At 43.0% G+C, this 27,975-nt stretch overlaps 2 protein-coding genes across 11 annotated transcripts in view; one reads left to right on the top strand and one right to left on the bottom strand.

Annotated features, from left to right (window-relative positions):
- Positions 1-11,076, top strand: part of FAN1 (FANCD2 and FANCI associated nuclease 1) — a 43,109-nt gene extending 32,033 nt beyond the window's left edge. For 5 of the 7 annotated variants that reach the window (XM_064296222.1, XM_064296223.1, XM_064296220.1 and 2 more), the window contains 4 exons: positions 2,303-2,406; positions 2,985-3,179; positions 3,786-3,914; positions 10,812-11,076. In XM_064296222.1, coding sequence (XP_064152292.1) covers positions 2,303-2,406; positions 2,985-3,179; positions 3,786-3,914; positions 10,812-10,949 — 566 coding nt within the window. In that variant the 3' untranslated portion in view covers positions 10,950-11,076. Of the gene's footprint in view, positions 1-749; positions 2,407-2,984; positions 3,180-3,785; positions 3,915-10,811 lie in introns of those variants that run through there. The other 2 variants (XM_064296224.1, XM_064296225.1) reach the window with 2 other exon arrangements.
- A 42-nt stretch (positions 11,077-11,118) lies between these two features.
- MTMR10 (myotubularin related protein 10) overlaps positions 11,119-27,975 on the bottom strand; it is a 75,732-nt gene continuing 58,875 nt past the window's right edge. For 2 of the 4 annotated variants that reach the window (XM_064296228.1, XM_064296226.1), the window contains exons 13-16: positions 23,469-23,638; positions 22,155-22,325; positions 15,906-16,088; positions 11,119-15,298 (exon numbers count right to left, since the gene is read on the bottom strand). In XM_064296228.1, coding sequence (XP_064152298.1) covers positions 14,702-15,298; positions 15,906-16,088; positions 22,155-22,325; positions 23,469-23,638 — 1,121 coding nt within the window. In that variant the 3' untranslated portion in view covers positions 11,119-14,701. The remainder of the gene's footprint in view (positions 15,299-15,905; positions 16,089-22,154; positions 22,326-23,468; positions 23,639-27,975) is intronic. The other 2 variants (XR_010323745.1, XM_064296227.1) reach the window with 2 other exon arrangements.

Raw genomic sequence — 27,975 nt, 5'->3', positions numbered from 1 at the left:
TGAACTATAAATCTAGTGCTTTATCTTAAGGTCCAGGCTGGAGAGAAGACTTTGGGAATATATCTTATAACTGGTAAAATGAAATGGTCCACATTGCCCATAGCAAATGGTAGTACTGAATAGAAAAAGTGGAATTAAATAACGAGCGAGAAGCCATGCTGAGGAAGCACTCATGTGCCCGATCAAACGTGAGTGACAGAGGGGGCAGGTGATGACGGAGGACCAGTGGGGCCTGGCTCTAACACATTCTTAAACTTTTTATTGTGGAGGATACTGAACATGCCTTTATACAGAAGTAGAGAGGATAGTCCTTGTGCTCCCAGCATGAATATATGAACCCCCGTTCGCCCGCCCAGTTTCATTCAGCTTTCTTTCTTGTATACCCCTTCCTGGGAGGCTTTTTGGAAGCAGATCCCAAACATTGTGTCAGTAAGTCACCTGCGGTCTCGTCGTGAGGTTCACCCAGCACACTGCCCGGTGGGTTGTCCGTTACATCTTATGAGCTTTGTCTATAGACGTGCCGTGCCCGTGCCCATGCGGTAGGGTTGCTTGGATGAAAATGCTGTTTCCAAATGTGAAAAACGGGCCTTTATCCACTTGAGCGTCGTGCAGCTGTCAAGTGTTCAGGAGATTAGTGAGGAATATAAGATGACTCCTGTCAGATAGCATTTTTAAAGAGTGGCTATCTTTTTGATGAGCATTACAGGTAAGGGTGAAGATTAATCTACGTAATGTTTTATTACTTACAGGGAAGGGGTGATGCTATTGGGGAAGATGTGCAAACACCAGGAAGACAGAGATACACTAGACCTGAAAAGGTTCCAGATGCAAGAGCGGAATGAAAGTTCCAGTCCCCAGGGAAGTCGTAGGCAGCTTGGAGAAGGCACAGTTGCTGCGGGAGTGACCAGGCCCAGGTGGCCAGGACTGCCAGGTGGTGGTCAGGGTGCAACCTGAGCTCAGAGAAATGCGTCAGTTTAGCTGTGAACCTGAAAAACACGTGGACGATTCCATCTCCGCGATACAGAGTGTTCTTCCACCTACTGAAGTCGACTCAGTGGGAATGAGCTGAGCTTTGCTGTCCATCTTTGTTCTCAAGGGGGTTGTGCGAGGACAGTCTTAGACCCCTGCAGGGAAGCGCGTTTCCGAGCTGCTCAGAAGCATCACTAAAAATGATTTTGCTTCTAGTCCAAGCTCAGCATGGACCACTGAGGAGTGCAGGAGTGGTGTTACCTGCCGGGTTCCTGACTTTCATGTCCACACCAGGACAGAAAGCATATTGGAAATCAAGTCCTGGCTTTACTCCTGGCTGGGCAAGAGCCCAGTCTCCAAGCCCAGAGCTTTCTAGTAAAAGAGGATCTGGCTTCAGCTGGGAGGCTGGGTGGTCCTGTTGTTCCCGCTGCAGTCCTTTGGAGTCGAGGACATCCGAACAAGGATGAGGGGCTAGAGCGGAGCGTGAGAGTCTTGCCGATGAGGGGCTCTGGTCTTGCCCGATGCACTTTCATGTGGGCGTGGAGCACCGGTGGGCAGGCAGCCTGGGCTGCGCTAGGGCCTGCACGCAGAGACACTACCTGTATATGTGTGCCGTAACAAAGATAACCCATTCCCAAACGGGATAATAACCAGCATAGAGGTTAGGATTTACAACACACATTTTGGGGTGCACAGTTCAATCCACAACAAGGCCCAAGCTGTTTGTTCCACTCCAGACCCATCCTCTTGCTTTTTATATGACCTCTGGGTAGGTGGGTTTGCTTCCCAGTCAGTAAAGTCCGTAGGTGGTCTTAGGGGTGAAGGTTTCTGTGAAAACTTTGTTAAAAACACTGGAAGTACATAGTGCAATGCTCGGTTGAACGGGATGAGTAGAAACACCTGGGCTCAGAGGCCCCCGGGCCCTGGGACACTGCCCAGCCTCGGCTTTCCCACCCTGCTCCCAGGGCCTGGTCAGCAGCTGGGCTCCGAAGGGCCTCAGCCTCCTCCTGGCTTCTCACAGTGGGTGGGGGGACGCCTGCAGCGTGAGAGTGGAATGGCTACAGCTGTTTGTTTTTGACTTCCTCCTTGGGTTATCACTAAAGGCTAAGAATCACGGCTACCTTGAAATGTTGGTTTGAGCTTGTCCGTGATTACCGAGTTGTGAATAAATGAGGCTTCTATATGTAAACAATACCGAGTATAGAAGATGAGCTAGGAGTGGCGCAAAGGCAGCGCTTGCTTCTGAATCTAGAGCATTGAATAGGAATTGAGTATGCAGTGGGTTACGGCCGTAGTTTTTTTAAAACCGTTAAAGCCGTATGACTTTTGTCAGGGATCCATGGGGAAGGGTCCACCTTCAGCACCCTGTACGGCCTTCTCCTGTGGGATGTCATCTTCATGGACGGGATTCCAGACGTCTTCAGGAACGCCTACCAGGTATCCGTCACGCAGGGCCACGCGCGGGCCTTCCCCGAGGTGGGCTCTGCCTGCCTGTGTCTGAGGCTAGAAACGTGCCTGTCTGCGCAGCCTCCGGGTCGTGCACGCACGGTGCTGCTTCCACCGCCAGAATGCCCTTTAATATAAGAATCTGGCCAGTAGAATTTCAAATGTAAGCATGTTAAGTTTTGAACTTTAAGTGTAACTGACCTTCAGCATTAGGTTTTGCACGTTTAGTATCAAGTCGGTTCGGCGTCAGCATTTCTGAGGCCCTACTACGTCCCCGGCTCTGTTCTGGTGCTTTCACAGACGTCGTCAGACGGGTCCGCTCAGTGTCCTGCTGATTTAATCTCAAAGGTCTGTCTGCAAAGTATTAGTCAAAAAACAAGTGTAATAAGTTGCTTTTGTATCGGATTACTTGTATCAGGTGATTTTTGACTTACCTTGTGAGGAAAAGTTCAGTGAAGGTGTCCATTCAGTCATATTGGCCATTTGCCAGATTTTGTAGGTATGGAATGTTCCTGATTAATCCAGTTCTGCCAGGCACGGTCTGAGTGCTTGTTTTCCCTGTGATACAGGCCTTCCCCCTGGACTTGTGTACAGACAGCTTCTTTGCAAGCAGAGGCCCCGCCATCGAGGCCAGGCTGCAGCTCATCCACGCTGCCCCTGCCGAGACCCTACGCGCCTGGCTGGCAGCCACGTGGCAGGCTCAGGAAGGCAGGGTGGCTTCCATAGTCAGCTGGGACCGCTTTGCTTCTCTTCAGCAAGCTCAGGTAATAGCAGCTGTTTGTTACCTGCACGGCCAGGTTTGGTCAGAAAGTAAAGCCTTCCAGATGCTGCTGGGTGTCTCTATGGCAACGGTATCAAAATATGACCATGTGCATGCACACAGACACATACGTTTGCATGTATGTATGTGTATGCGTGTGTGTGTGAGATACCTTCGCACCCCCCTCCCCCCCGCTCATATGCCGGTGTAATTGATGGGAACATGTTAGGGCACAAAGAAAGCCCAGTTATGGCTTTCCCATCCCTGGGGTAACAACGTTCCTTTGCCTCTCCTGTGGCGCCTCTAACTCTTGGGCCTCTGTGTCGTTACTGCTGCCAGTCCTGAGTGCCCCCTCCAGACTCCTGCTCCCCAGAGACCTCTCAGGATTCTCCACTCTGGGCAAAGGCATGATAAGTGACCGAAGGAAAACTTCTAGAGCTTGCCAGTGAGAATTTTAGCCCCAGCACAAGAACCAAGACAGCCTTGGGTTTACTTGGGACACATTTTTGCTTTCTTCCCTCTGAGTTGTTACCTGTCTCGTGATCTCTGGGATGCACATCAGGGTCTCTGTAACAAGGGACATGGCTAAATTTCTGTGTTCTGTGTTCAGGATCTTGTTTCCTGCCTCGGCGGCCCTGTCCTCAGTGGAGTGTGCAGGCGTCTGGCTGCTGACTTCCGACACTGCCGAGGCGGCCTCCCTGACCTGGTGGTGTGGAACTCCCAGAGTCATCGCTTTAAGGTCGGTTTAGCCAGAATGGAAGGTCGTATTTGTAATTTTATTAACAACCTAATCAAAGGCCACAGAGTAGGCGTTTCTTATGTGGCTGTTGGCGAGATACAATTCCTTGTGAGCTGTTGGACTGAAGGCCTCGCTCTTCACAGGCTGTGGGCAGGAGGCCACTCTCAGCTCCTTGCCAAGTGGGCCTCTCACGTGGCCGCTCACAACATGGCGGCATGTTTGATCGGGGCAAGCGTGTGAGAAGAGCCAGAGAGTGTGGAGTGAGGGGGAAGTCACCGTCTTTTGTAACCTGATCTCAGAAAACACATCTAGCACTTCTGTTTGTTGAAAGCAAGTCACTTGATCGAGCCTACAGTCAAAGGGAGGGGATTCCATAGGCCTTGAGTGCCAGCACTCGGGGATCACTGGGACTTCAAATAAAAATGCAAAGGACATAGGACTTTAGAAGGACTTTAGAAGCTCTCAGGACTGGGCTAGGCCAAGGCACGTGTGAGGCACGGGGCCCTGAGGGAGCGCCTTCTTCAAGTTGGGACCGTAGGCACCCACCTTCATCGCCACCCTGCTGCTTATCACAGGTTGTTTGTTTTCTTACGGAGTTTCGAGAGCTTTTTTTTTCTTTTTTAAAAAATATATTCTGGGTATAGGTCCTTTTATCAGGTATGTGATTTGCTGATATTTTATCCCAGTCTGTGGCTTGTCTTTTTATTCTCTTAATAGTGTCTTTTGAAGAATGGAAGTTCTACATTTTGGCAAAGTCTAATTCACCTGTTCTTTCATGGATCATGCTTTTGGTGTCATGTGTCAGGAATACTTGCCTAACCCAAGGTCCCAGTTTCTCCTGTGTTTTCCTCTACAAGTTTTCATTTTACATTTAGTTCTCTGGTCCATTTTGAGATAATTCTTGTATGGCACGAGGCATGGCTGTCCTTCCTCCACTGACTTGCCTTCCTTTGCATCTTTGTCAGACATCCATGTTCCATATATGTGTCCACCACATGTCTGTCAGTTTGGTGGCTTGCGTGTTCCTGTGATGCTGGAAGACATGACACCGGTATTTCAAATACCAGCAGGGTCACCCACGCTGGGCAGGTTTCAGCAGAGCTTCCAGACTAAGACAGACTAGGAAGAAGGGCCTGGAAGTCTCCTTCTGAAAAAACCTTATGAATAACAGTGGAACATTGTCTGATAAAGTGCTGGACCGGGCAGTGCTTCGTGCTGTTTACATAGGGTGGCTGTGAGTCAGAACCGACTCAGCGACACCTAACAACAACACGTATGTGGGTCTGTTTCTGGACCCTCTATTCTGATTTCTTTGTCCTATTCCTTGATTGCTGTAGCTTCTTAGGTCTTGTAGTCAGTTTAAGTCCTCCACCTTTGCTCTTCTTTTCCAAAGTTGTTTTGGCTGTCCTATGTCCTTTGCATTTTTATTTGAATTGTAAAATCAGCCCTCAATTTCTAAAAATAAAAGGCTGCTTGGATTTTTATTGGAATTACTTGGAATCTGTAGATCAATTTGGTAAGAATTGGTATCTTAACAGTATTACGTTTTTTGATCAGTGAACCTGATACATCCTTTTATTAGGTTCTCTTTAATTTCTGTCAGCAGTGTTTTCACTTTTCGGTGTGTAGGTCTTGCATATCTTTTATCAGACTGATCTCTAAGTATTTAATATTTTTGATGCTATTTAAGTGGTATTGTTTTCTTACAATTCCCAATTGTTCGCTGCTGCTGTATGAAATAGTTGATTCTCGCATATTGATGTTGTATTCTACAAACGTGACGTACTCATAGTTCTAGAAGCATTTTTATATATACTTCATTGGATTTTCTACATAGACAATCAGGTTATCTGCTAATAAAGACAGTTTACTTCTTCTCCAATCTTGATGCCTTTCTTTTCTTTACTTGCTTGATTGCACTGGCTAGAAGCTACAGTGAAATGTAAAGTAAGTAAAAAGTAAACTAAGAGGTGAAAGCGGAAGCCATCTCCTTGTTCCTGATCTTAGGGGAATACATTTAGCCTTTCACTGTTGAATAGATGGAGCTATTTCATAGATACCTTCATCAGACAAGAGTTTCCCTTTACGTCCAAGCTTTCTGAAAGTGTTTATCAGGAATGTTCACTGAATTTTGTCAAATGCTTTTTTTGGTATCTGTTGACATGTGATTTTCCTCTTTAGTCTGTTAGTGTGAATTACCTTGATTGATTTTTGAATATTAAACCTACCTTGCATTTCTCAAATAAACCTTGCAGGGTTATGATGTATTACCCGTTTTATGTAATGGTGGATTTGACCTTGTAAAATGTTAAGAATTTTTGTATATATGTTTATGGGAGATACTGATCTGTAGTTTTCTTTTCTTGTAATATGTTTGTTGGGTTTTGGTTTCATGTTAATGTTGGTCTCATTGAACGGGACGGTAAGTATTCCCTCCTTTTCGATTTATGGAAGCGTTTGTCCAGAATTAGTATCATACCCAAAATCTTTGGTAAACTGACCAGTGAAGCCATTCGGGCTTGGAGCTTTCCTTGTGGAAAGGTTTATAAGTTCTTTAATCAATACAGGGCTATTCATATTATGTGTTTCTTCTTGATTTGCGTGTTGGTGTGTCTTTTGAGGAATTTGTCCGTTTCATCTAAGTTGTTAAATTTATTGGCATAACATTGTAAATATTTTTTGCTTAGTATCATTTCTGTCTGTATAGAATCTCTATTTCTACCACCCTTTTATTCCTGATATTGATAATTTTTCTGTTTTTTACTTTCACAGTTTTTTACTGTTAACCTATTTGTGTCTTTACATTTAATGTGGGTTTCTTGTAGGCAGCATGTAGTATAGGTCTTTTTCATTAAATTTGACAACCTGTGCCTTTTAATAGGGATATTTGGAACGTTTACACATACTGCGATTAGTGACATGTTCAGCTTTAAACCTGCCATCTTGATAACTTGTTTTCCACCTGTCTTAGCTCTCCTTTGTTCCTTTTCCTCTTTGGGGGATTTTTTTTTATGATTGCGTTTTATCCCTTTGATGGCTTGTTAGCTGTAATCTTTTTTTTTAGTGGTTGCATTAGTGTTATAATGTACATTTTAAACTTGTATATCTTCAAGTGATAGTATGCTGCTTCATGTATGGTATAGAGAAACTTTTAGCAAGTGTACTTTTATATCTCCTTCTAGTGTCTGTGCTGTTGTTTTCATACCTTTTACTTCCATATGTATTATAAATTCTGCATTACGATTTTTGCTTTACACAGTTGATTAATAAGAAAAGGGGGTCTGCATGTGGTTTATGTAGATGCTGGTTCCAGTGCTGTGTCCTGGTGATGCCAGGGTTCCATGTGGTGTCACTCTCCTGATTGAGTAACGTCCTGTAACCTTTCCTGGAGATCTGCTGCTGATGAATTCATTTAGGTTTTCTATGTCTTAAAAAGGCTATTTTGCCTTTGTTTTTGAAAGATATTTTCTCTGGGCAAAGAACTCTATGTTGACAGTTTTTTTTCTTTCAGTACTTTAAAGGTGTTGGTCCACTGTCTTACAGCTTGCATTGTTTCCAGTGGGAAATCTGCTTTTTTTCCTTGGGCTTTTTAAAATTCTGGCTGCTTTAAGATCTTTTTATCACTGATTATGCAGTTTAATTGTGATGTTCATTACTGTACTGTTCTTTATGTTTCTGCGCTTCTTGGATCTTTGGGTTTGATTTTAAAAAATTTTTTTATTGTGCTTTAAGTGAAAGTTTACAAATCGAGTCAGTCTCTCATACAAAAATTTATATACGCCTTGCTATACAGTCCTAGCTGCTCTCACCCAATGAGACAGCACGCTCCTTCCCTCCACTCTATTTTCATGTCCATTCGGCCAGCTTCAGACCCCCTCTGCACTCTCATCTCCCCTCCTGACAGGAGCTGCTCACATGGTCTCACGTGTCTACTTGATGCAAGAAGCTCACTACTCACCAGTATCATTTTCTATCCCATAGTCCAGTCCAATCCCTGTCTGAAGAGTTGGCTTTGGGAATGGTTCCTGTCTTGGGCCAACAGAAGGCCTGGGGACCATGACCTCTGGGGTCCTTCTAGTCTCAGTCAGACCATTAAGTCTGGTCTTTTTATGAAAATTTGGGGTCTGCATCCCACTGCTCTCCTGCTCCCTCAGGGGTTCTCTGTTGTGTTCCCTGTCAGGGCAGTCATCGATTGTGGCCGGGCACCAACTAGTTCTTCTGGTCTCAGACTAATGCAGTCTCTGGTTCATGTGGTCCTTTCTGTCTCTTGGGTTTATAACTACCTTGTGCCTTTGGTGTTCTTCATTCTCCTTTGCTTCAGGTGGGTTGAGACCCGTTGATGCATCTTAGATGGCTGCTTCCTAGTGTTTACGACCCCAGAAGCCACTCTTCAAAGTGGGATGCAGGATGTTTTCTTAATAGATTTTATTATGCCACTTAACTTAGATGTCCCCTGAAACCATGGTCCCCAAACCCCTGCACCTGCTACGCTGGCCTTCAAAGCGTTCAGTTTATTCAGGAAACTTCTTTGCTTTTAGTTTAGTCCAGTTGTAGTGACCTCGCCTGTATGTGTTGTCTTCCCCTTCACCTAAAATAATTCTTATCTACCATGTAATTTGTGAAAACCCCCCTCCCTCCCTCCCCCTTCTCCTAACCATCAAAGAATATTTTCTTCTCTGTTTAAACTATTTCTCCAGTTATTATAATAGTGGTCTTATATAATATTTGTCCTTTTGCAATTAATTTCACACAGCATAATGCCTTCCAGATTCCTCCATGTTACGAAATATTTCACAGATTCATCACTGTTCTTTATTGATGCATAGTATTCCATTGTGTGAATATACCATAATTTATCCATTCATCCGTTGATGGGCACCTTGGTTGCTTCCATCTTTTTGCTATTGTAAACAGTGCTGCAGTGAACATGGGTGTGCACATATCTGTTCATGTAAAGGCTCTTATTTCTCTAGGATATATTCCAAGGAGTGGGATTGCTGGATCGTATGGTAGTTCCATTTCTAGCTTTTTAAGAAAACACCAGATCGGTTTCCAAAGTGGTTGTACCATTTTACATTCCCGTCAGGAGTGGGTAAGTGTCACAATCTCTCCACAGCCTCTCCAACATTTATTATTTTGTGTTTTTTGGATTAACGCCAGCCTTGTTCGAGTGAGATGAAATCTCATTGTAGTTTTGATCTGCATTTCTCTAATGGCTAATGATGATGAGTATTTCCTCATGTTATCTGTTAGCTACCTGAATGTCTTCTTTAGTGAAGTGCCTGTTCATATCTTTTGCCCATTTTTTAATTGGGTTATTTGTCTTTTTGTAGTTGAGTGTTTGCAGTATCATGTAGATTTTAAGAGATCAGACGCTCATCGGATATGTCATAGCTAGAAACTTTTTCCCAGTCTGTAGGTAACCTTTTTACTCTTTTGGTGAAGTCTTTGGATGAGCATAGGTATTTGATATTTAGGAGCTCCCAGTTATCTAGTTTTTCTTCTGCATTGTTAGTAATGTTTTGTATACTGTTTATGCCATGTATTAGGGCTCCTAGCATTGTCCCTATTTTTTCTTCCATGATCTTTATTGTTTTAGATTTTATATTTAGGTCTTTGAGGTGTGGGTCTTGTTTCATTTTTTTGCAGATGGATATCCAGTTATGCCAGCACTGTTTGTTAAAGAGACTGTCTTTTTCCCATTTAACTGACTTTGGGCCTTTGTCAAATATCAACTACTCATATGCGGATGGCTTTATGTCTGGATTCTCAATTCTGTTCCTTTGGTCCATGTATCTGTTGTTGTACCAGTACCAGTCTGTTTTGACAACTGTGGCTGTATAATATGTTCTAAAGTCAGGTAGAGTGAGGCCTCCCACCTTGTTCTTTTTCAGTAATGCTTTACTTATCTGGACCCTCTTTCCCTTCCGGGATCTTTGGGTTTATAGTTTTCACTGAATTTGAAAAACTTTTGGCCATTATATCTTCAAATATTTTTCCCATCTCTTTTCATTTGCGGACGCTGTCTAATTACATGTATATCAGGCTGCTTAATGCTGTTTACTTAAGAAAATCTTTATCATTTTGGATAGTTTTTATTGCTGTGTCTTCAAGTTCAGTTACTATGCAGCGAACAAAACCGAGAGGTCCTGCTTTCAGAGAGCTGGCATATAAACAGTTTTATATTGTGAGAAATGCCATGGAAGAAGTACACAGGCGAGAATCCACTTAGAGACTCTGGTGGATCTGAGATGATGTTAAGCAGAGCATTCAAAGACAGGGAGAAAGGCATGTGAAAACCAGGGAGAAATGTCCCAGGCTGGGGGACAGCAAGTATCAAGTAGGGCCCCTGAGTGGGACAGCGTCTGTTCCAGAAACTGAAAGGAGGCTTTTGAGTAGTTAACAGGTTCTTGATCATACAGTTTTGTAGGTTATTGTGGGGAAGTTTGGATTTAATTGCAAAAGTAACAGAAGGGTTTTAAGCAGTGAAGCAATCCAGTTCATGGTTTAAAACAATTTTTCAATTGCTATATTAAAAATCAATGTACTGATTTTCTGTGAAGGACTGTCTAGTTTCTAGAGTAGAAAAACTTCTCAAGGAATTTCACATAAGGAGCCCTGCAAGCACAGTGGTTAAGCGTTCAGCTGCTAATCGAAAGGAGGAGAGACCTGGCAATCTGCTCCTGTAAAGATTACAGCTTCGGAAACCCTCTGGGGGCAGTTCTGTCATGTAGGGTCGCTATGGTCATAATCGACTCAGTGGCACACAATATATATACAAATGGTTGTTGAGTAGAATAAGCCATGTAAATAGTTATTAGTGAAAACAGCAGTCGCTTATTTGAATGGCTATTCAGTTTCCATAGATACTAATCATCTTAAAAACTTATCTTCCAGCTGGTAGAAGTTAAAGGCCCCAATGATCGTCTCTCACCTAAGCAAATGCTCTGGTTGGATGAACTGCAGAAGCTGGGGGCTGAAGTAGAAGTCTGCCATGTGGTTGCTGTTGGAGCCAAGAGCAAAGGCCTCAGTTAAGAGCTACGGAAGTAACAGTATCTGGTTATTGGTTGACATAAGATTTTCAAAAACATAAGCATTGTTACATTTTATTTAGTGTTGACTTTATTACTGTCAGTTATAAACCTGATGGTTTAATCACTCATCATTGTACTGTGTCTGTGTATCACAAAACTTGCTATTTGCTTGAATATACTTATTTCACACAGTAGGTAATGAATTTTTAAAAGGTTAAGATATTGTGGCCATTTTAGAAGCTGGATGCATCCTAGATTTAGAAAAAAGCGGGAAAACCCACAAGAGGCGATCAACAGCTCTAGGTCTTTTAAAAAAGCGGCATGAACAATGCGTCTTTCTAGTGAGTATACTGGAAACAGAGATTCCTGAAATTAAGCGTTTGTGTACTGTTTTACACATTCAGCTGTTAAACATTCTTGTTTTATGATTTCTGAAGGATATAAACAATTGAAACTCCAATTTCTTTAGCAATTGTCCCTTCTCCTGCTTTTTGGAACATCCCTAATGGCTAGATCAGGGGTGACTGTGTATATAGATAGCATAATTAAAACAGGGCTACGTGGCTATTTGTCTCATACCACTGAAGGAAAAACTTTGGGCTGGGGAAGATATATGGTAGGAAGCCAATTATCAGACAGAATGCCACGCCCAGGATCCTAGTCTCACACACTTTTCCTGAGGCCTTCTGGGAAAATATGTCCCAGTTTCTTTCTGTCTTGAATGGAAGGACCAGTTAAGGCAGGGCCCATTAATACCCACATGGTTTAAGTTACAGCCAACACTGAACTGATGTCAGGAACATGATTGACAGCTAGCTGCCTCACTTTAGAGAGTGGATGGCACACACAAGTATAAGAGAACACACCAAACCCACTGTCCTCAATTCTGACTCACAGTGCCCCTACAGGACAGAGCTGAACTGCCCCACAAGGAGCGGCTGGTAGAGTCAAGCTGCTGACCTCTTCTGGTTAGCGGCTGAGCTCTCAGCCACTGTGCCACCAGGGCCCCCACATAAGCACAGGTGGAAGAAACAGCCTTTGGATCTTGAGTCACTGCATCCTTGTGGATGATTTCGTAATGATAACTACAACAACAGACAGTTTCTGTGGACGTTTTATTTAGCTGTCAAAATTTCCTTCACATTTGTCACTGCTGAACAAGGTCGTTCATCTTCCAGCTCACCCTCCTTAACTCAAGTCATCATCAGTTTTAGGCACAAAGGTTTTAGTTTTCTCTCAAAACCAAGTTTTAACAATTTGAGGTTACTGCTGTGGCAAGCAGATTCTGTGAAAGGATGTGTTGACTACTTCTCACTCTGTTAGTACAGATTAATAGCTTTTCTTTAAAGTTAGACATTTTAGACATTTTCAGTTTTAAAACTGATTTCCATCAGAAAATAACAGTGAGACACGGTTCGTTTAAGTTCAACCTTAGCCAGTCCGGCTGAGGCTGCTATGCGCGTGGCAGCCCATCAGCACAGGCTTTGCTCACAGGAACACTGTGAAGCGCTGAGTGCATGGCTCTCTTTGGTACAGTGCACGTTGCCACACTCAGGACTTCTGCCACCACGACGTCCTGTGAGCTAGCAGAGGTGCCGCACAGCTTTCTGAAGGTCAGGACTTAAGGCCGCTATAGTTGTTTTTCATATTATGCACGATAAATTGTGGCACAATAATCATGCTATAACAACTTACCAGCAAAAAATAAGACAAGTATTTTACTACATTTGATTATCATACAAAAATAGGCACATTTTCTATTTTAAAACAATATTAATGGTACCTAATCTTTTTAAACTTGTAAATTAACAAAAAAAACCATTATTAATGACGTTGACATCAATGTGTGAGGAAAGAAAATTAAGAGAAATAAATGTTCAACCCCCCAAAAAAGAATTTAGAACAACTTCTAATAATTCAAAAGCAGCTGAATAAAAAATAAAGAACCGTTACACTTTCGGTGGCAGGATGCGTGGTTCTCGAAGGGCCGGCAGGGTGGTTGCTGATCAGACCATAAACTGTGTGTGATGGCAGTAATGCTCTGTGTAAGCTGGAAAGAGCCCTGATTTTCTAGGTAACAAATGGGCAAAAAAAACATTGGGTTTATCCACAAGATGAGTTTCCTAAGACATTTTATAAAAAGTTTGTCTCTCAGTCTAGATATATTATCAATTCTTAAAAGGCAAAGAATTGAAATAGAAATGTGTGTTCATCATATATAAAAATACAGTATTTTGAAAAAAACTTGTTTTTAGAAAAGGAAATAACTAGAAACTTTACTGTGAGAAATTTCAAAATCTTAAGATGGCAATTTAAGAAACTCTTAAGATCATACAGCCAGATTTGAAAACATCCACCTCTGAAACGGGGACTAGAGTGTGGGGATGGTGCTACACGTCAGCGATGGAAGAGGCTTAAGCTCCGGCCCCACAGCTCTGGCTGGATCCTGCCATATGACATGGAAGCAAGGGCCTCTGGGACCACGAATACACCTGTCTGCTTCTCAGCCTCCTCTGAGTGTTGCTGTCAAGTCAGGGATGGGACATGGGAGGTGCACTTCTCTATTACAACGGCAGGACTGTGAACGAGATCCATTTTCACTTTCTAAACATTTCCTATTTCGTAGTGTTAAGAATCTAGAGAAAAAGGACTTCTGTACGGGCGACCTGAGGCTTGACCTCAGTTCCTCCAAAGGGAAGCGCAGGCAGCAGTCTCCCACACTGTAGCTCGGGCAGGAGTGGTGGGCGCTCCTGTGCGGACGGCGCTCTCCCACGCTAACCCTGCTGCTCTGGGATGGAGCTGGGACCGTGCCTCCCTCGGGTGGATGGCCCGGGGGCTTTCACGGAAGTGGCTCCCACAGGCCCTCGGTGGCTCCCTGGGGGAGAGAAATGGGGCTTTGGGGATTCCCAGCTGTTGATATGGAGCTCAGTGTGAAAAGCGCGGTGAAAAATGTGCAGTGGGGTTTTTAACACCCTAATTTTAAAAACTATTTTGCTGTGTTGTTCAGACATTAATGTCAAAGGCACTTCTAAGTTTAATTATATTCTCTACAGCAAATGCTTTAAGGTTAACAGTTCATATCATCTTAAAGTTAGTCCAATGAGGTAAAAGAAAACCCATGATTTTAACAGATGACAGTCCCAAACGAGGTGATCTACAGTAATCATTATGGCTTTGGAACGCTGACCCCTCCCTCACTTGAAACCAGTTGGAGACAGTATGAAGGTACCAGAACAATATGTGAATACCTACTGAGCCTTCTGGGGGTTTATCCGATGCTTCTGGAAGTGAGCTGTTTGTTGCCAGTGAGTTGACGCCAACGCACGGTGGCCTCATGTTTAACAGAATGAAGTCGTGCCACTCCTGTGCCTCACCTTACAGATCATTCCTCTGTCTGAGTGTATCTGGAAATAAACTAAACACCAATTTTAAAAAAATTTTCCTGATGCCTGCTGCTTTGGCTTCCTAATCTGAGGATCAGATAATCTTTTGAGGTGGCAGGAAAAATGGATGCAGACAAAAACGTGGGACTATCTGCGGGTAATCCACCTGAAAATGAGGAAATACAATAAAAATGTACGCCTACCTTAAAACAACTGAAGGAAGCGTGATTCAACCTGTTTTTTAAATATTAGTGCAAAATTCAACTATTCTTCTTACGTATAAAATTAGAGCTTCAATTGCCTAGGTTAACAGTTTTAATTCAGAGGAAAAAAAACAGCTTCCCTCAGAATGTTCCAAAAACATGACTCTTCAGTCCTCGTTGGCGAGTGTCTCAGTAGATAACCATATTCTGGCCCCACTTAAGAATTTGCTGAACGGTGTTCCTGAAATGCTCCGTCTGCACAGACTGCCCACAGGGGAAAACGGAAACGTGGAGGAGAGGAAGTCGGGGGTCCCCGAGGCGGCGTGCGGGCCGCTGGCCTGGAAGTACATCCTGCTCTGGTCTGTCTCCGAGAAGCAGGCTGGCAGAGGGCCGCCCCGGTGCTGCCGCAGCATCCTGCTGAGCACATCAACCTCGTCCACCAGGACGGAGGCCTTGTGGAAGGCAGTGATGGCGCCGCCGCTGCTGATCTGGGCCTCAGGGACCCAGCGGAAGTAGCAGAGTTTCCACAGCTTTATGTGGATTCCTGAGAGCCGTGGCAAGATGACACCGTGCAGGTCGACGGGTGTGGAGAACCAGTCCCTGAAGTACTGCTCCACCCCACTGTTCTGGCTCTCGGCTTGCTCAGGTGGCTCTGGCTTTAGTTTTAGTATCAGTGAATTTCTCCTTGGAAGGAATTCTGGGTCACTGATCACTCCATTCTTTAAGGAAGGTGGCATTCCTCGCAGGGTGGAGCTGTAGCTTTTCTGTATAGAAGACAGATTTTAGCATTATCTCCCTGGAGCGTACCTTTTTAGAAAGACAGTAAAGGTCCAATGGCAAAAATTAACACAGTACTGTGAAAAACCAGTGGAATTTCAGCCTTAGAGGACATTTCGTTCCTTCCCTTGTTGACACTCATCCTAATCCTCTCCCACTGGACTTAAACTGTTTTAGGTGTTACGCTCCCTAGGCTATTTCCACTTGCCTGCATGGGGGTGGGGAGATGAGCACCATCTATCTATTAATTTGCCGAAGTGTAAGTTTCTAAGACTTCTGGGTTAAAAAAACAAAACTGGACCTGGCTGACTAGCAACAACAAACAGATGTGAGTGGAGGGTTGCGGAGCTGGAATTTGCAGCTCAGAGCTGCCCCCGCTGGCATCAGACACTCCTCAGGGTCTGGGGGCCCAGAGAGGAGAAGTCCGGACAAAGGAAGGTCCGCTCAGCTGAGGAAGCCCTCAAACCCCTTGTATTAGTAGTACTGTCATGGGAAGTGACTTCACTTTTAATGCTCTGTGTTCTGAAAGCGATGTTTTTGGGTTATGTGTACGCAAGTATCAGGTTCATATTGTTAGTGCATTTTTATAATTACCTTCGTCCGCTTAAAAGATTTCACAGAACCGTTCTGCACACAAGGTGTGCTCTTCCCAATGTACAAGGGGTTATGGAAGAGGGTGCGATCCTTTGCTGTAAACTGAAGAGACCAGTCCCAAACTGAAGGGAATTTTAAGCCCTTTTCATCACCCAACTGGATATTTTTGCTTATAGCAAATTCCTGCAAGATAAAATATTTGAGCGCTGTGAAAAGATGCGAACTAAAGCTCTTTCCTAAATTACTTTTCCTGCTGAGCCAGCCATCAATGTACAAGTCAGATTTTCTGAATGGGAACACTCAGAACCCACCAGAGCAGAGCAGCACGCCTTACTTCAAGAGAGAGGAGACACTCTTGGTGTTTCCAGTCCAAGGCCATCAGCGTCTGTGTGCCTAGTGCGCTCCTGTCCTCACCACACCAGGGAGGGCAGACCCGCCCCTTACTACAACTAAGAGGAGTAAAGTTTCACTGATGTGATACCATGAAGTCTTAAACATGCTGAAGTTACTGTTATAATCACGGTATTTTACTTTTATGAGCACATGATCACACATGTAAGCAATTGCCTTTTGGGTATAAAACTTAGTAAGTAGAGTTAACAACAACACCTCTGGATGGAATTCACTGCCACCTATTTTACAACTTACGTTCTAAATGCATAGCCACATGCCACTGATCTCGTGATCTGAAGTCCTTGGGACACAGCCAAAGAGCAGGGAGCAAGGAATCACCTCCCCCATGGTGCTAGCACTTGGCCCGGACGGGGCCCTCACTCACTCACAGGAGACGGCCGATGCAGCCTGGGGCTCTGGTTCCCCAGACAAACCAAGGCAAACACTAGCTGCTGACAGGCCACCTAAATCACCTCCAACCACGGCAGTCATACCGAGTGACATGGAGAAAGGACACCATCTTCAGCGAGTGAGAAAAGCAGCTACCGAAACAGTTCATAGGCAGGCCCTGGGTTATGGATGAGACCTGTTTCCGAGTGTGTCTAAGTCTCCAAGTCGAACCTGTAGGTAAGTGGGAACAGGTGCTTCCAGTCCTTATTTAGTGCAGGAAGCGGCTCGAGGCCTTGTCGATGATTTAAAAGCTGCCCGTGAGGAAGGGGAGGTGACTGTGAGGAACAATGTGCTGCAAGCAGGGGTCGGTTCAGTCATTTCAAAGTGCGGGCAAGTTCACGTAACATGAAAGGGCAAGTGGGTCCGGACATCGCTGTTAGTAGTCAGGGGCTGCCTGTGTGCAGAGTCCCCTCAGGGAAATGGCCCACAATAGTCAGTGAGTGCTGGGAAATGACTGACTTCAGTTTTCTACGCTGTACCTCTCAGTACTCTCCACAATTTCCACCAAAAAAAAAAAAAAAAAAAAACACGCACTTCTTTGGAAATTAGGAAAATGGCAAAGAGTGAATGTTGGCAGGGAAGATGGCCCTGCAGCAGAAGCCAGCACGGTCTACAGCAGGTGTTGCCCACTGCCACACCACGGCCCCGGACCACCCAAACACGGCCAGACGGCACAACAGAGCAGGACATTGTACAGAATTATCTGTTTCAAATATGTAAAACTTAACTCACTAAGCACCAAAATGTATTCTTAAGAATTAGTTATTTGAAGTGTCATCATATATATGCGTGGATAATAACAGCCTATTAGCTTTAGAAAACAGTGCTGTAAAGAGATGAAATCTAGTAAAACACAAACCCCAACCAGCTTTAATGGCTGTTAGGAAAGTATATAGAAAACAGTCATCTTTTTTCCCCCAAATATGAAAAGTAAAAATATTTTTCTCTAAGAAGGACGATCAAACTTTCCACAAACGGTTACTGACCACTAGCGTCTAAGGCGGCCTCAGACTGGAAAAAAGGAAAGGCTGCTCCACTCCAGCATAGGACTGTGTGGGAGGAACTAAAATCAGCCCTAAACCATGGCTCTTAGGCACAGAGGCAGCACTGACCAGCTTCAGCTCCTGCTGTTCAGTTAAATCATGAATATAAAATACTGGAGAAAAGGAGAAGGAATGGAGGGATTTGCCAGAAAAAAGCTTTTGGAAAAAGCCAAATTTTAAAAATATAGCACTGGAACACAATAGAGGGAGAGCAGATGAAATACTGGTATTTAAAAATGTTTAGTAACTTTTATTCCTGTATATCCATCTACTTGTAAACATATCCTGCAGAAGCGAGTAGTGTTTTGGGGCCAGCCTGGCACCCATATAGTCTGTCCTGTGCCCTAGTGCCCACCCAGTGCCCTGGAAACTCACCAGGATCTCCAAGCTTATACACTCTTATACTTCAATCTAACAAGGCTATTTGATTTCCTAGCCTCGTGTAAATTCAGGCTTAAATTGCACGTGGGTGCACGCATGCCAGGGGTGCATACCGGGTGCTGAAGGAAGTGAATGGAGAAGACAGCAAGAGGCAGGCAAACAAAACATGGAGGACATTCCAGAATGGAGGCCACTCTAGATGCTGTCAGGTCAGGTACTGTTTGTGCAAAATTTCATCTCCTTGGGAGATAAATATTTTCAGTTTTCACATAAGAAGAGCAAAGAAATGGGCACAAAAAACTAATTAACTACAGCAAACAAAAGATAAAAATAACTCAGACTATTGTAGGAACAAATAGTCTTCCCTGCTTCAGTAGACTTGAGCCCACCGCTGTTCCCTATTACAATAGTGACAAAGGTTAAATTCTTTTAGGGAAGCATAGGATACATTTGATAAAAATTTCTTTCCGCAATTATTATATCTAAAACCCTACAACGATGCTGAATGTATCTGAACCCTGTGCTCCCAGAAGGCAGCTGCAATGTGAAGAAATGGCTCATGTATTCTGGGGAACGACCTCTGCCCCAGGCCCCTCCTCTTTGGGATGTTCCTCATTAATGGAGCTCTCTCCCTATTACAGAAGGGACAGTGTTTGGAAAATATGGTGACAGAAACAATGCCAGAGATCACATGACAGAATTCTGCAACACCAACGACTCATTCATTGCAAATACCTTTTTCAACAACATGAACAGCGAGTATACATGTGGACCTCTCTGGATGGAATACAGAGGAATCAAATCGACTACATCTGTGGAAAGAGATGATGGAGAAGCTCAGTATCAGTCAGAACAAGGCCAGGGGCCGACTGTGGAACAGACCATCAATTGCTCATATGCAAGTTCAAGATGAAGGTGAAGAAAATTGAAACAAGTCCACGAGAGCCAAAGTGGGACCTTGAATATATCCCACTTGAATTTAGAGACCGTCTCAACAATGAACACTAATGACTGAGGATCAGGAGTTGTGAGATGACATCGAGGACATCACACATGAAGAAAGCAAAAGGTCATTAAAAAGAGGAAAGAAAGAAAAGCCAAAATGGATGTTAGAAGAGACTCTGAAACCTGCTTTTGAACGTAGAGTAGCTGAAGTCAACGGGAGAAATGATGAAGTAACTGAAGTGAACTAAAGATTTCAAAGGGCAGCTCGAGAAAATGAAGTACTATAATGAAACGTGCAAAGACCTGAGTAAGAAAACCAAAAGGGAAGAACACACTCAGCATTTCTCAAGCTGAAAGAACTGAAGAAAAAATTCAAGCCTTGAGTTGCAACACTGAAGGATTCTATGGGCAAAATACTGAACGACACAGGAAGCACCAGAAGATGGCGAGGAATCCAGGGTCACTGCACCAAAGGAACTGGTTCACGTTCAGCCATTTCGGGAGGGAGCATGTGAAGAAGAACTGATGGTACTGGAAGAAGTCCAAGCTGCCCTGAAGGCACTGGGGAAAAACAAGGCTCCAGGAATGGAGAGAATAGCAATTGAGGTATTTCAACAAACGGATGCGATGTGGGAAGCGCTCACTCGTCTATGCCAATAAATTCAGAAGACAACTACCTGGCAAACCAACTGGAAGAGATCCATATTTGTGCCCATTCCGAAGAAAGGTGATCCGACAAAATGTGATAATTATGGAACTAATACCATTAATACCACACACAGGTAAAATTTTGCTGAAGATGATTCAAAAACAGTTGCAGCAGTATGTTGACAGGGAATTGCCAAAATTCAACTCTGATTCAGAAGAGGACGTGGAATGAGGGATTTCACTGCTGATGTCAGATGGATCTTAGCTGAAAGCAGAGCGTACCAGAAAGATGTTTACCTGTGTTTAATTGACTATGCAAAGGCATTCGACCGTGTAGATCATAACAAATTATGGATAACACTGTGAACAACGGGAATTCTAGAACACTAAACTGTGCTGAAGAGGAGCCTGTACTTAGACTAAGAGGCAGTCTTTCGAATTGAACAAGGGGCTACTGAGTGGTTTAAAATCAAAGAAGGTGTACATCAGGGTTGTATCCTTTCACTATACTTATTCAATCTGTATGCTGAGCAAATAACTAGAGAAGCCAGCGTATACAAAGAACACAGTATCAGGACTGGAGGAAGACTCATTAACAACCTGCAATATGCAGAGGATACAATCTTGCTTGCTGAAAGTGAAGGGGACCTGAAGCACTTACTGAAGATCAAAGACACAGCCTTCAGTATGTCTCACACCTCAACATAAGAAAACAAAATTCCTCACAACTGGACCAATAAGCCACATCATGATAAATGGAGAAAATACTGAAGTTGTCAAGGATTTCATTTTACTTGGATTCACAATCGACACCCATGGAAGCAGCAGTCAAGAAATCAAAAGACGTACTGCACCGGGCAAATCTGCCGCAAAAGACCCTCTTTTAAGGTGTTAAAAAGCAAAGGTGTCACCTTGACCAAGGTACGCCTGACCCAAGCCATGGTATTTTCAGTCACCTCATATATGTGCAAAAGCTGGACAACGAATAAGGAAGATCAAGTAAGAACTGATGCATATGAATACAGTGTTGGGGAAGAATACAGAATATACCATGGACTGCCAGAAGAAAGAACCAATCTGTCTTGGAAGAAGTATCGCCAGAATGCTGCTCAGAAGTGAGTACAGTGAGACTTCATCTCAAATACTCTGGACACGTTATCAGGAGGGACCAGTCCCTAGAGAAGCATATCATGCTTGGTAAAGTAGAGGGTCAGTGAAAAAGCGGAAGACCCTCAACGAGATGGACTGACATGATGGCTGCAACAATGGGCTCAAACATAGCAATGATAGTGAGGATGGCACAGGACCGGGCAGCAGCGTTTTGTTCTGTTGTACGTAGGGTTACTGAGTCAAGATCAACTCCACAGCACCAGAACAACTCCCTATTGCACTAGCCTGAATGCAGTCACCCCCTTCACTGCCTAGTGCATTTAGCTTTCACAGCTGTAATCGGAATGATTCATTAGGATAATTTGCATAATGCTTCACAGTTTACAAAATGTTTTCACCTCATTGAGGCCAAAGACACTATTGTTAGCTCGATGGATCCATCTTAGAGATGAGGAACCTGGGCTTACAGGCTTAAACCTAAGAGGAACCTAGGCCTAGCATCTTGCCCAGACCAGAGCCCTAATGCTAAAGCTCAAGGCCCCACAGTTCACTGTGAGGGTAATCTCTTCTTAGAAAGTCTTTCCAGAGGCCTACCTCAGCTGCTCTTTCAGTTTTCCTTGGCGTTCACTCCAGTACTTACGGGGTTTTTAACTGCCAGCTCAAATGTGTGGGAGACAGAACTCGTGTCTTCCATGAGCGGCCACCAGAGAGGCATGTTTCTAATCTTGCTTGAGACCCTTCTTAGTCATAAGGATTCTTTTTCTAGGCTGATGAATTGTGACTAAAAACTTACAATACTACCCAAAAGCGACTGCCGTATGGCCCACGGGATTCTGTACAGAATCTGAGTCTGGTACACACCACCTACATCTCACCTATCAACTATCCTGAGCTTGCTTTGTACAACTTTTATTCTACCGAGCCAGGAATTAAGTGTCTTCAGAGGGCCTTTTTTTAATCACCATCCCAACAGCCCACATGGGAAAATATAAATAGAAAAGGATAACATTTAAGGTGGGTAAAATAATTTATGTCTTTAAATTGGTTTATTATGAACAATTTATATCAGAGAAAAGGACATAAAATGCTCATTCATAAAAATAAAACAAGTTCCGATTTTTATATAAATCTTTAAAAAATAGCTCATATAGAAATTACAACTTAAAATGGTAACTAAAATGGTCTTAAATTGTATATTTCAAATATGCAGTTTACTGCACTTCAATTATATCTCAAAAAAGTTGTAAAAAAAAGTAGCTGCGGCCACAACACTGCTTACTGTGCTCTGCTTCACCCGCTGATGAGGGCTGTTGAACAGAAAAGTGCCAAACAGTGAGATCCGGGTGCTGTCGTGCAGGACCGCCAAGTACGTTTCAGAAAACTCGAAAGCTGCTGGATATTGTTCTAGGAGCTGCCATGTGGCGTCCAAGAATAGCAAAAATAAGGGAGACTGGCAAATAAAAACAGAAAATGTGACTATTTAATATTGTCCTTCAGCTGCTCACATTTATTTCCAAATTTATTGCCATTAAGGAAGGGATTAAGAAAACAGTGAAGCCTCAAAGCACACCTGACTCCTGAGTTGAGCTAAGGGTTTGTGAAACTCGTCACCAGATCTGACGGCACGCTTAGGAAGCATGTTCCACCCTGATATGTATCACACTCTCACTTCCCAGTAAGCAGATAAAGTGGAGGGGTGCAGGGTGCCATTATCTGAATAAGGATGGGGAAAATACGTGTTTAACTGTGTTCTGGAAACAATTTTTAGAATTTTTTTAAAAGATGGAAAATTTCTGTAACTAGCTTTTGTTGACCCTGTGGGCTCACCATTCAGAGCACGTCCTTGAGCTTTATGAGTTTGGCATCAGCTATGTTATCACGACCATGTCCTATGACAGAGAAGTCCTGTCATTCTACAAGGGAAGGATTCACTGTGGCAACTGTCTCAGATAATGTAATTCATTATTAAATATGAGCCGGCACAAGTCAAACTGTGCCCTCGGAAGGCAGCCTGTAGGAAGCAGATGATCTGACTGGCCTGAGATGGCCACACAACTACAGATCCAAGGCACCCACTACCCACAGCTGTTACAAAGGTGTTCCTCTTGAACTTTTCATCCCCCTTCTAAGAGACACGTTTTTATCTAGCGTGCCCCCTTCTAAGAGACACGTTTTCATCCAGCGTGCCCCCTTCTAAGAGACACGTTTTTATCCAGTGTGCCCCCTTCTAAGAGACACGTTTTTATCCAGCGTGCCCCTTCTAAGAGACGCATTTTATCCAGCGTACCCCCTTCTATTGGATGTGCTGGTTTATCTGCTTTGCAGAGGAGTTCATGCAGCATTTCTTCAGGTTTTTCCATTTTAGGGAAAATGCTACAGACAACTTTTTAGGATTTCACCTATAGAGTTACGATAATATTCACAAGTCCATCAATTTGGACGCTAATCCATTAGCTAGTCTAGGACTAAGGAAACTAAGTGTACAATAGGTAAAGCCTCCCCCACCTCTTCACAGGAGACTCCTCTGACAAAGACGTAGACTTTATCTTCGGCAGACTGAAACGCTAACAATAAGGCACGGAGACGTTGTTACCTCTTTCTCCGATCTCTTTAAGTGGTTGCACCTGTCCAGGAACTGGTATCCTGTCATGACCCACTCCTTCTGAATCAGACTCTGGAATCCAGTAATTGTCCTAAAGTGAGGATCCAGCATCACTTGGATAAGAGAAGCAACGACACAGCTCAGGTCTCTTCCCTCCTCCTCTGTAATGAAATGGAAAGGAAAGGATTACTACCGGAAAAACACTCGGCGGACGGGTAAAACAGGCAACTGAGTACACCACACCCAGGCTGCCTTCACGATGACCTGTGTAAGGGAAGCTCCCCGTATTCTGGCAACTCCAAAATACTACAGAGACTTTGAAATTAAGTAATCATCTCATTTAAATGGGAGGTGGTCTTTTCCCTATGTCTTGCACATAATAGCTCAAGCCTCATACTTTCTATGTTTCAATGGTTTGTGGCAAAAATCTTTCTAAAAGCCACTCCACTGCTGTTTTATCAAGGATATTAAATATAATGTAACCTTTCTACTGATGACGCCACATGATGATGTCTTGGAGGCGAATGAGGGGCACCCCATAGGTACTCCACTGTCATCCTCCAACAGGCAGCAATCGTACCCCTCTGATTTTTATAGCTCGTCCCCTTTTTAATGAGCTAAGTATTATCCTGATAGCAAAACCAGACAAAGACATCAGAGGAAAACTACTGACCAATATAATATCCCTTATGATTATAGATGCAAAAACTATCAACACGATATTAGCAAATCAAATTATCCCAGGAAGGCAAGGCTGGTCTACCATCTGAAAATCAATTTAACACAATGTTAATAAAAGACAAAAACATGATCATCTCATTAGATGCAGAAAAAGCCTCGGACAAAATCCAAGATTCACTCCTGATAAAAACTCTCAGCAACCTGGTAAGGAACTTCCCCGACCCGGTAAGGAACTTGCCCGACCCGGTAAGGAACTTCCCCAACCTGATAGGAGCCATCTACAAAAAACCTACTGCTGACATCATTCTCACTGGTGAAAGACTGAATGCCTTCTCCCTCAGACCAGGAACAAGGCAAGCATGTCTGTTCTTACTTCGATTCACATTACACTGGAGGTTCTAGACAGTGCAGTAAGGCAGAAAATAAAAAGCTCCCAGACTGGAAAGGAGGAAGTAAAACAGTATTTGCAGTTTTAACGTGACCCCGTATGTAAAATGTCTTATGGAATTCACAAAGTGTTAGAATAAATGAGCTCCGTGAAATTGCAGAAATACAAGTTCGATGTAGAAAAATCAATTATATTTCTACACGCAATAACAATCTGAATATGAAATCAAGAAATCAATTACATTTACAATAGTATTAGAAAACAAAATATTAAATGTGTTTAACAAAATCACTGCAAGACTTGTACACTACAAAATACTGCTGTAAAATCAAGGAAGCTCTAAGGAAATGAAGAGACATCCATGCTCACAGATGGGCAGATTCAATATTGTTAAGATGTCTGTTACTGACTGAATGTGTCCCTAAAATGTGCTGTAAATCCTAACCTCTGTGCCTGTGGTTATGATTGTATTTAGGAATGGGTTGTCTTTGTTATGTTAAACAGGATTAGTGTAGGGTGTATCTTGAGTCTATCTCTTTTGAGATATAAAAGAGATTAAACAAACAACCTAGGAAGGAGAGATGGCGTAAGACAGATGCCAAGACACATGGAGATCTCCAAGGAATCGGGAAACAGAAGCTGAAGGACCTTCCTCCAGAGCTGACACAGAGAGAAGGCCTTCCCCTAGAGCGGCACCCTGAATTCACATGTGTAGCCTCCCAAACTGTGAGAAAATAATTTGTTTCTTAAAGCCATCTACTTGTGGTATTTCTGTCATAGTAGCACTAAGTAACTAAGAATCTGGTACCAAGAAGGGGGGTGCTGCTCTAACAAATACCTAAAATATGGAAGTGATTTTGGAATTGGGTACTGGGTAGAGGCTGGAAGAGTTTAAAGGTGCCTAATTTTTTTTTTTTTTTAATAGGAAAAGCCTAGATTGCCCTGAAGAGACAGGTGGTAGAATTATGGATAAAGCCAATGTCAAAGGCAATTCTGGTGAGGGCTCCGAAGAAGGGACGAGAGCTACAGAGAAAGCCTCTTTCGTCTTAGAGAACACACATGGTGCCAGCAACAGAACGCTCCTAGAAACGTGGGTGGGTGTTCAATTGTGCTTCTGGTGAGGCTTTAACGGAAACTGACGAACATGTGTTTGGACAATGGAGGAAGGGTGATGATTCCTTTTATGCAGTGGCAAAGAACTCGTCTGAATTATATTCGAATGTTTGGTGAAAGGCAGAACTTGTAAGTGATGAACTTGGATTTCTGGCTGAGATTTCTAAGCAAGATCTTAAAGGGACCATGTGGTTTCTCCTTGCTGCTTACAGTAAAATGCAAGAGGAAAGAGAAGGACTTTAAAATGAACTGTGCAAAATGAAAACAGAACTTAAAGATTTGGCAAATCCGTTTGTACAAACTAAGGACATGTGTCCTAGAATGTTCACCAAGGATGTGGCTACATGATTTTTTGTTAAAGAAATTAAGCCTGTGACGATGGGTCTAATCAACTACCACAGCAGAAAACCTATTAACTTAGGTTGAAGGAGACAGAGAAAGAACACGCCTGCATCGTGGAATTTTACACTGGAAACACGACAAGAGATACATCTGTTGTCCTCCAAAGACAAGATCAGCAGAACTGATGGAAGGAGCACAGGAGGCAGGGCCTTCCAGGTTTCAAAGAGTCAGATCTTCACCAACTTGGTTTTGGAGGGTAGGGCTGCCGTCAAGGCGTGCCAGGGGGTGGAGCTGCCGCCCAAAGCTGAGGGGGCAGAGCTGCTATGCCCCAGAGGCAGAAAAACAAGGCCTGTCAGAGCAGAGGGGGATCGCCAGTCAGATGGACTAGGAGAATGGGACTGGCCAAAGCCGAGGGAGCAGAGTTGCTGTCCTATTGAGTCTGGAAGCCGGAGCTGAAGCCCAGGGCTGAGGTGCCTTCACCCAGAATCCAGAGAACATGGCCAACACCCAGAATCTGGAGGGCAGACTAGATGGTCTAAGAGAAGATTATTTTCAAGCCTCGAGAGCTAATTTAATGTGTTCTGCTGGTGCCCGTTATCCCTTCTTTCTCTCCAATTTCTCCCATTTATAATGAAATGTTTACCTTGAGCCTGTTCCACCACTGATTGTACTTTGGAAACAGATAACTAAGACAACGTCATTCTCCTGAAATTTATGTATGGGTTCAAAACATCTCTATGAAAATCCAAGTAGGTATTTTTTGCTGATCCCAAAAGTTACACAGAAACACAATGGACCCAGAGTAGCTAAAATGACTTTGAAAATGAACCAAGTTGGAATACTTACATGTCTTACTTTCGAAACTTACTACAAAGCTACAGTAATCAAGACAGTGTGGTCCTGGCACAGGACAGACATAAAGATCAGTGGAATAAAATGGAGAGTCCAGAAATAAATCCTCACAGTTATGGGCGACTGACTTTTGACAAAGGTGCCAAGGAAATTCTATAGAAAATGATAAGTTTTTTCAATAAAATGGTTCCACCACAATTCAGTATCTACATGCAGAAAGATAAATTTAAGATTATTAACTAAGACCATATAAAACTTCATTAAAAATGGATTACACACCTAAATGTAAAAGCCAAAAAACTATAAAACTTTTATAGAATAAAACAGGGAAAAGTCATTATGACTTGAATTAAACAAACACTTCTTAGATAAAACACCAAAAACACGATCTGTTAAAAAAAAAAGATAAATAGGACTTTATAAAAAAAAAATTGTACTTCAAAAGACAGCTTTAAGAAAATGAAAAGACAAGCTACAGACTGGAAGAAAATATATGCAAATCATACATATGATAAAGAATTTTTATCCAGACTAGGTCTGGGTTGGGTTATATAAAGAATTCCTAGAACTCAACAGTAAGAAGACAAACAACCCAAATGAAGAATGGGGATAAACGTGAATAGATATTTCACCAAAGATTACTCACACATTACTGGTGGGGAAGTAAAATGGTAAGCCACTTCAGTAGAGTTTCTTAAAAAGTTGACCATAAATTTATCACATGACTCAGCAATTCCATTTATAGGTTTTTACCCAAGAGAAATAAAAACCTATTTCCTCATAAAGACTTTATATAAATGTTCACAGCAACGTAATTCATAATAGCAAAAAAAGTGGAAACAACCCAAGTGTCATCAATGCATAAATGGATACACAAAATATGGTATTTATATACAACAGGATACTGTTCAGAAATAAAAAGGAACAAACTGCTGATACATATTACATGAATGAACCTGAAAAATATTATGTTAACTGAAAGAAGCATTGTGGTCCATTTGTATGAAATGTCCAGAAAAGGCAAATCTATAGATAGAAATATACTACTGGAGGACTTGGAAAGATGGCAGCATAAATAGATCATTGTTCCAACCCTACTCCTTGAACACAGCAAGAAAACGG

This window comes from Loxodonta africana, chromosome 13 (genome assembly GCF_030014295.1).
Source record: "Loxodonta africana isolate mLoxAfr1 chromosome 13, mLoxAfr1.hap2, whole genome shotgun sequence".
NCBI lineage: Eukaryota > Metazoa > Chordata > Mammalia > Proboscidea > Elephantidae > Loxodonta > Loxodonta africana.
The sequence above is the reverse complement of the archived record's forward strand: the minus strand, read 5'-3'. Positions and strand labels throughout refer to the sequence as shown.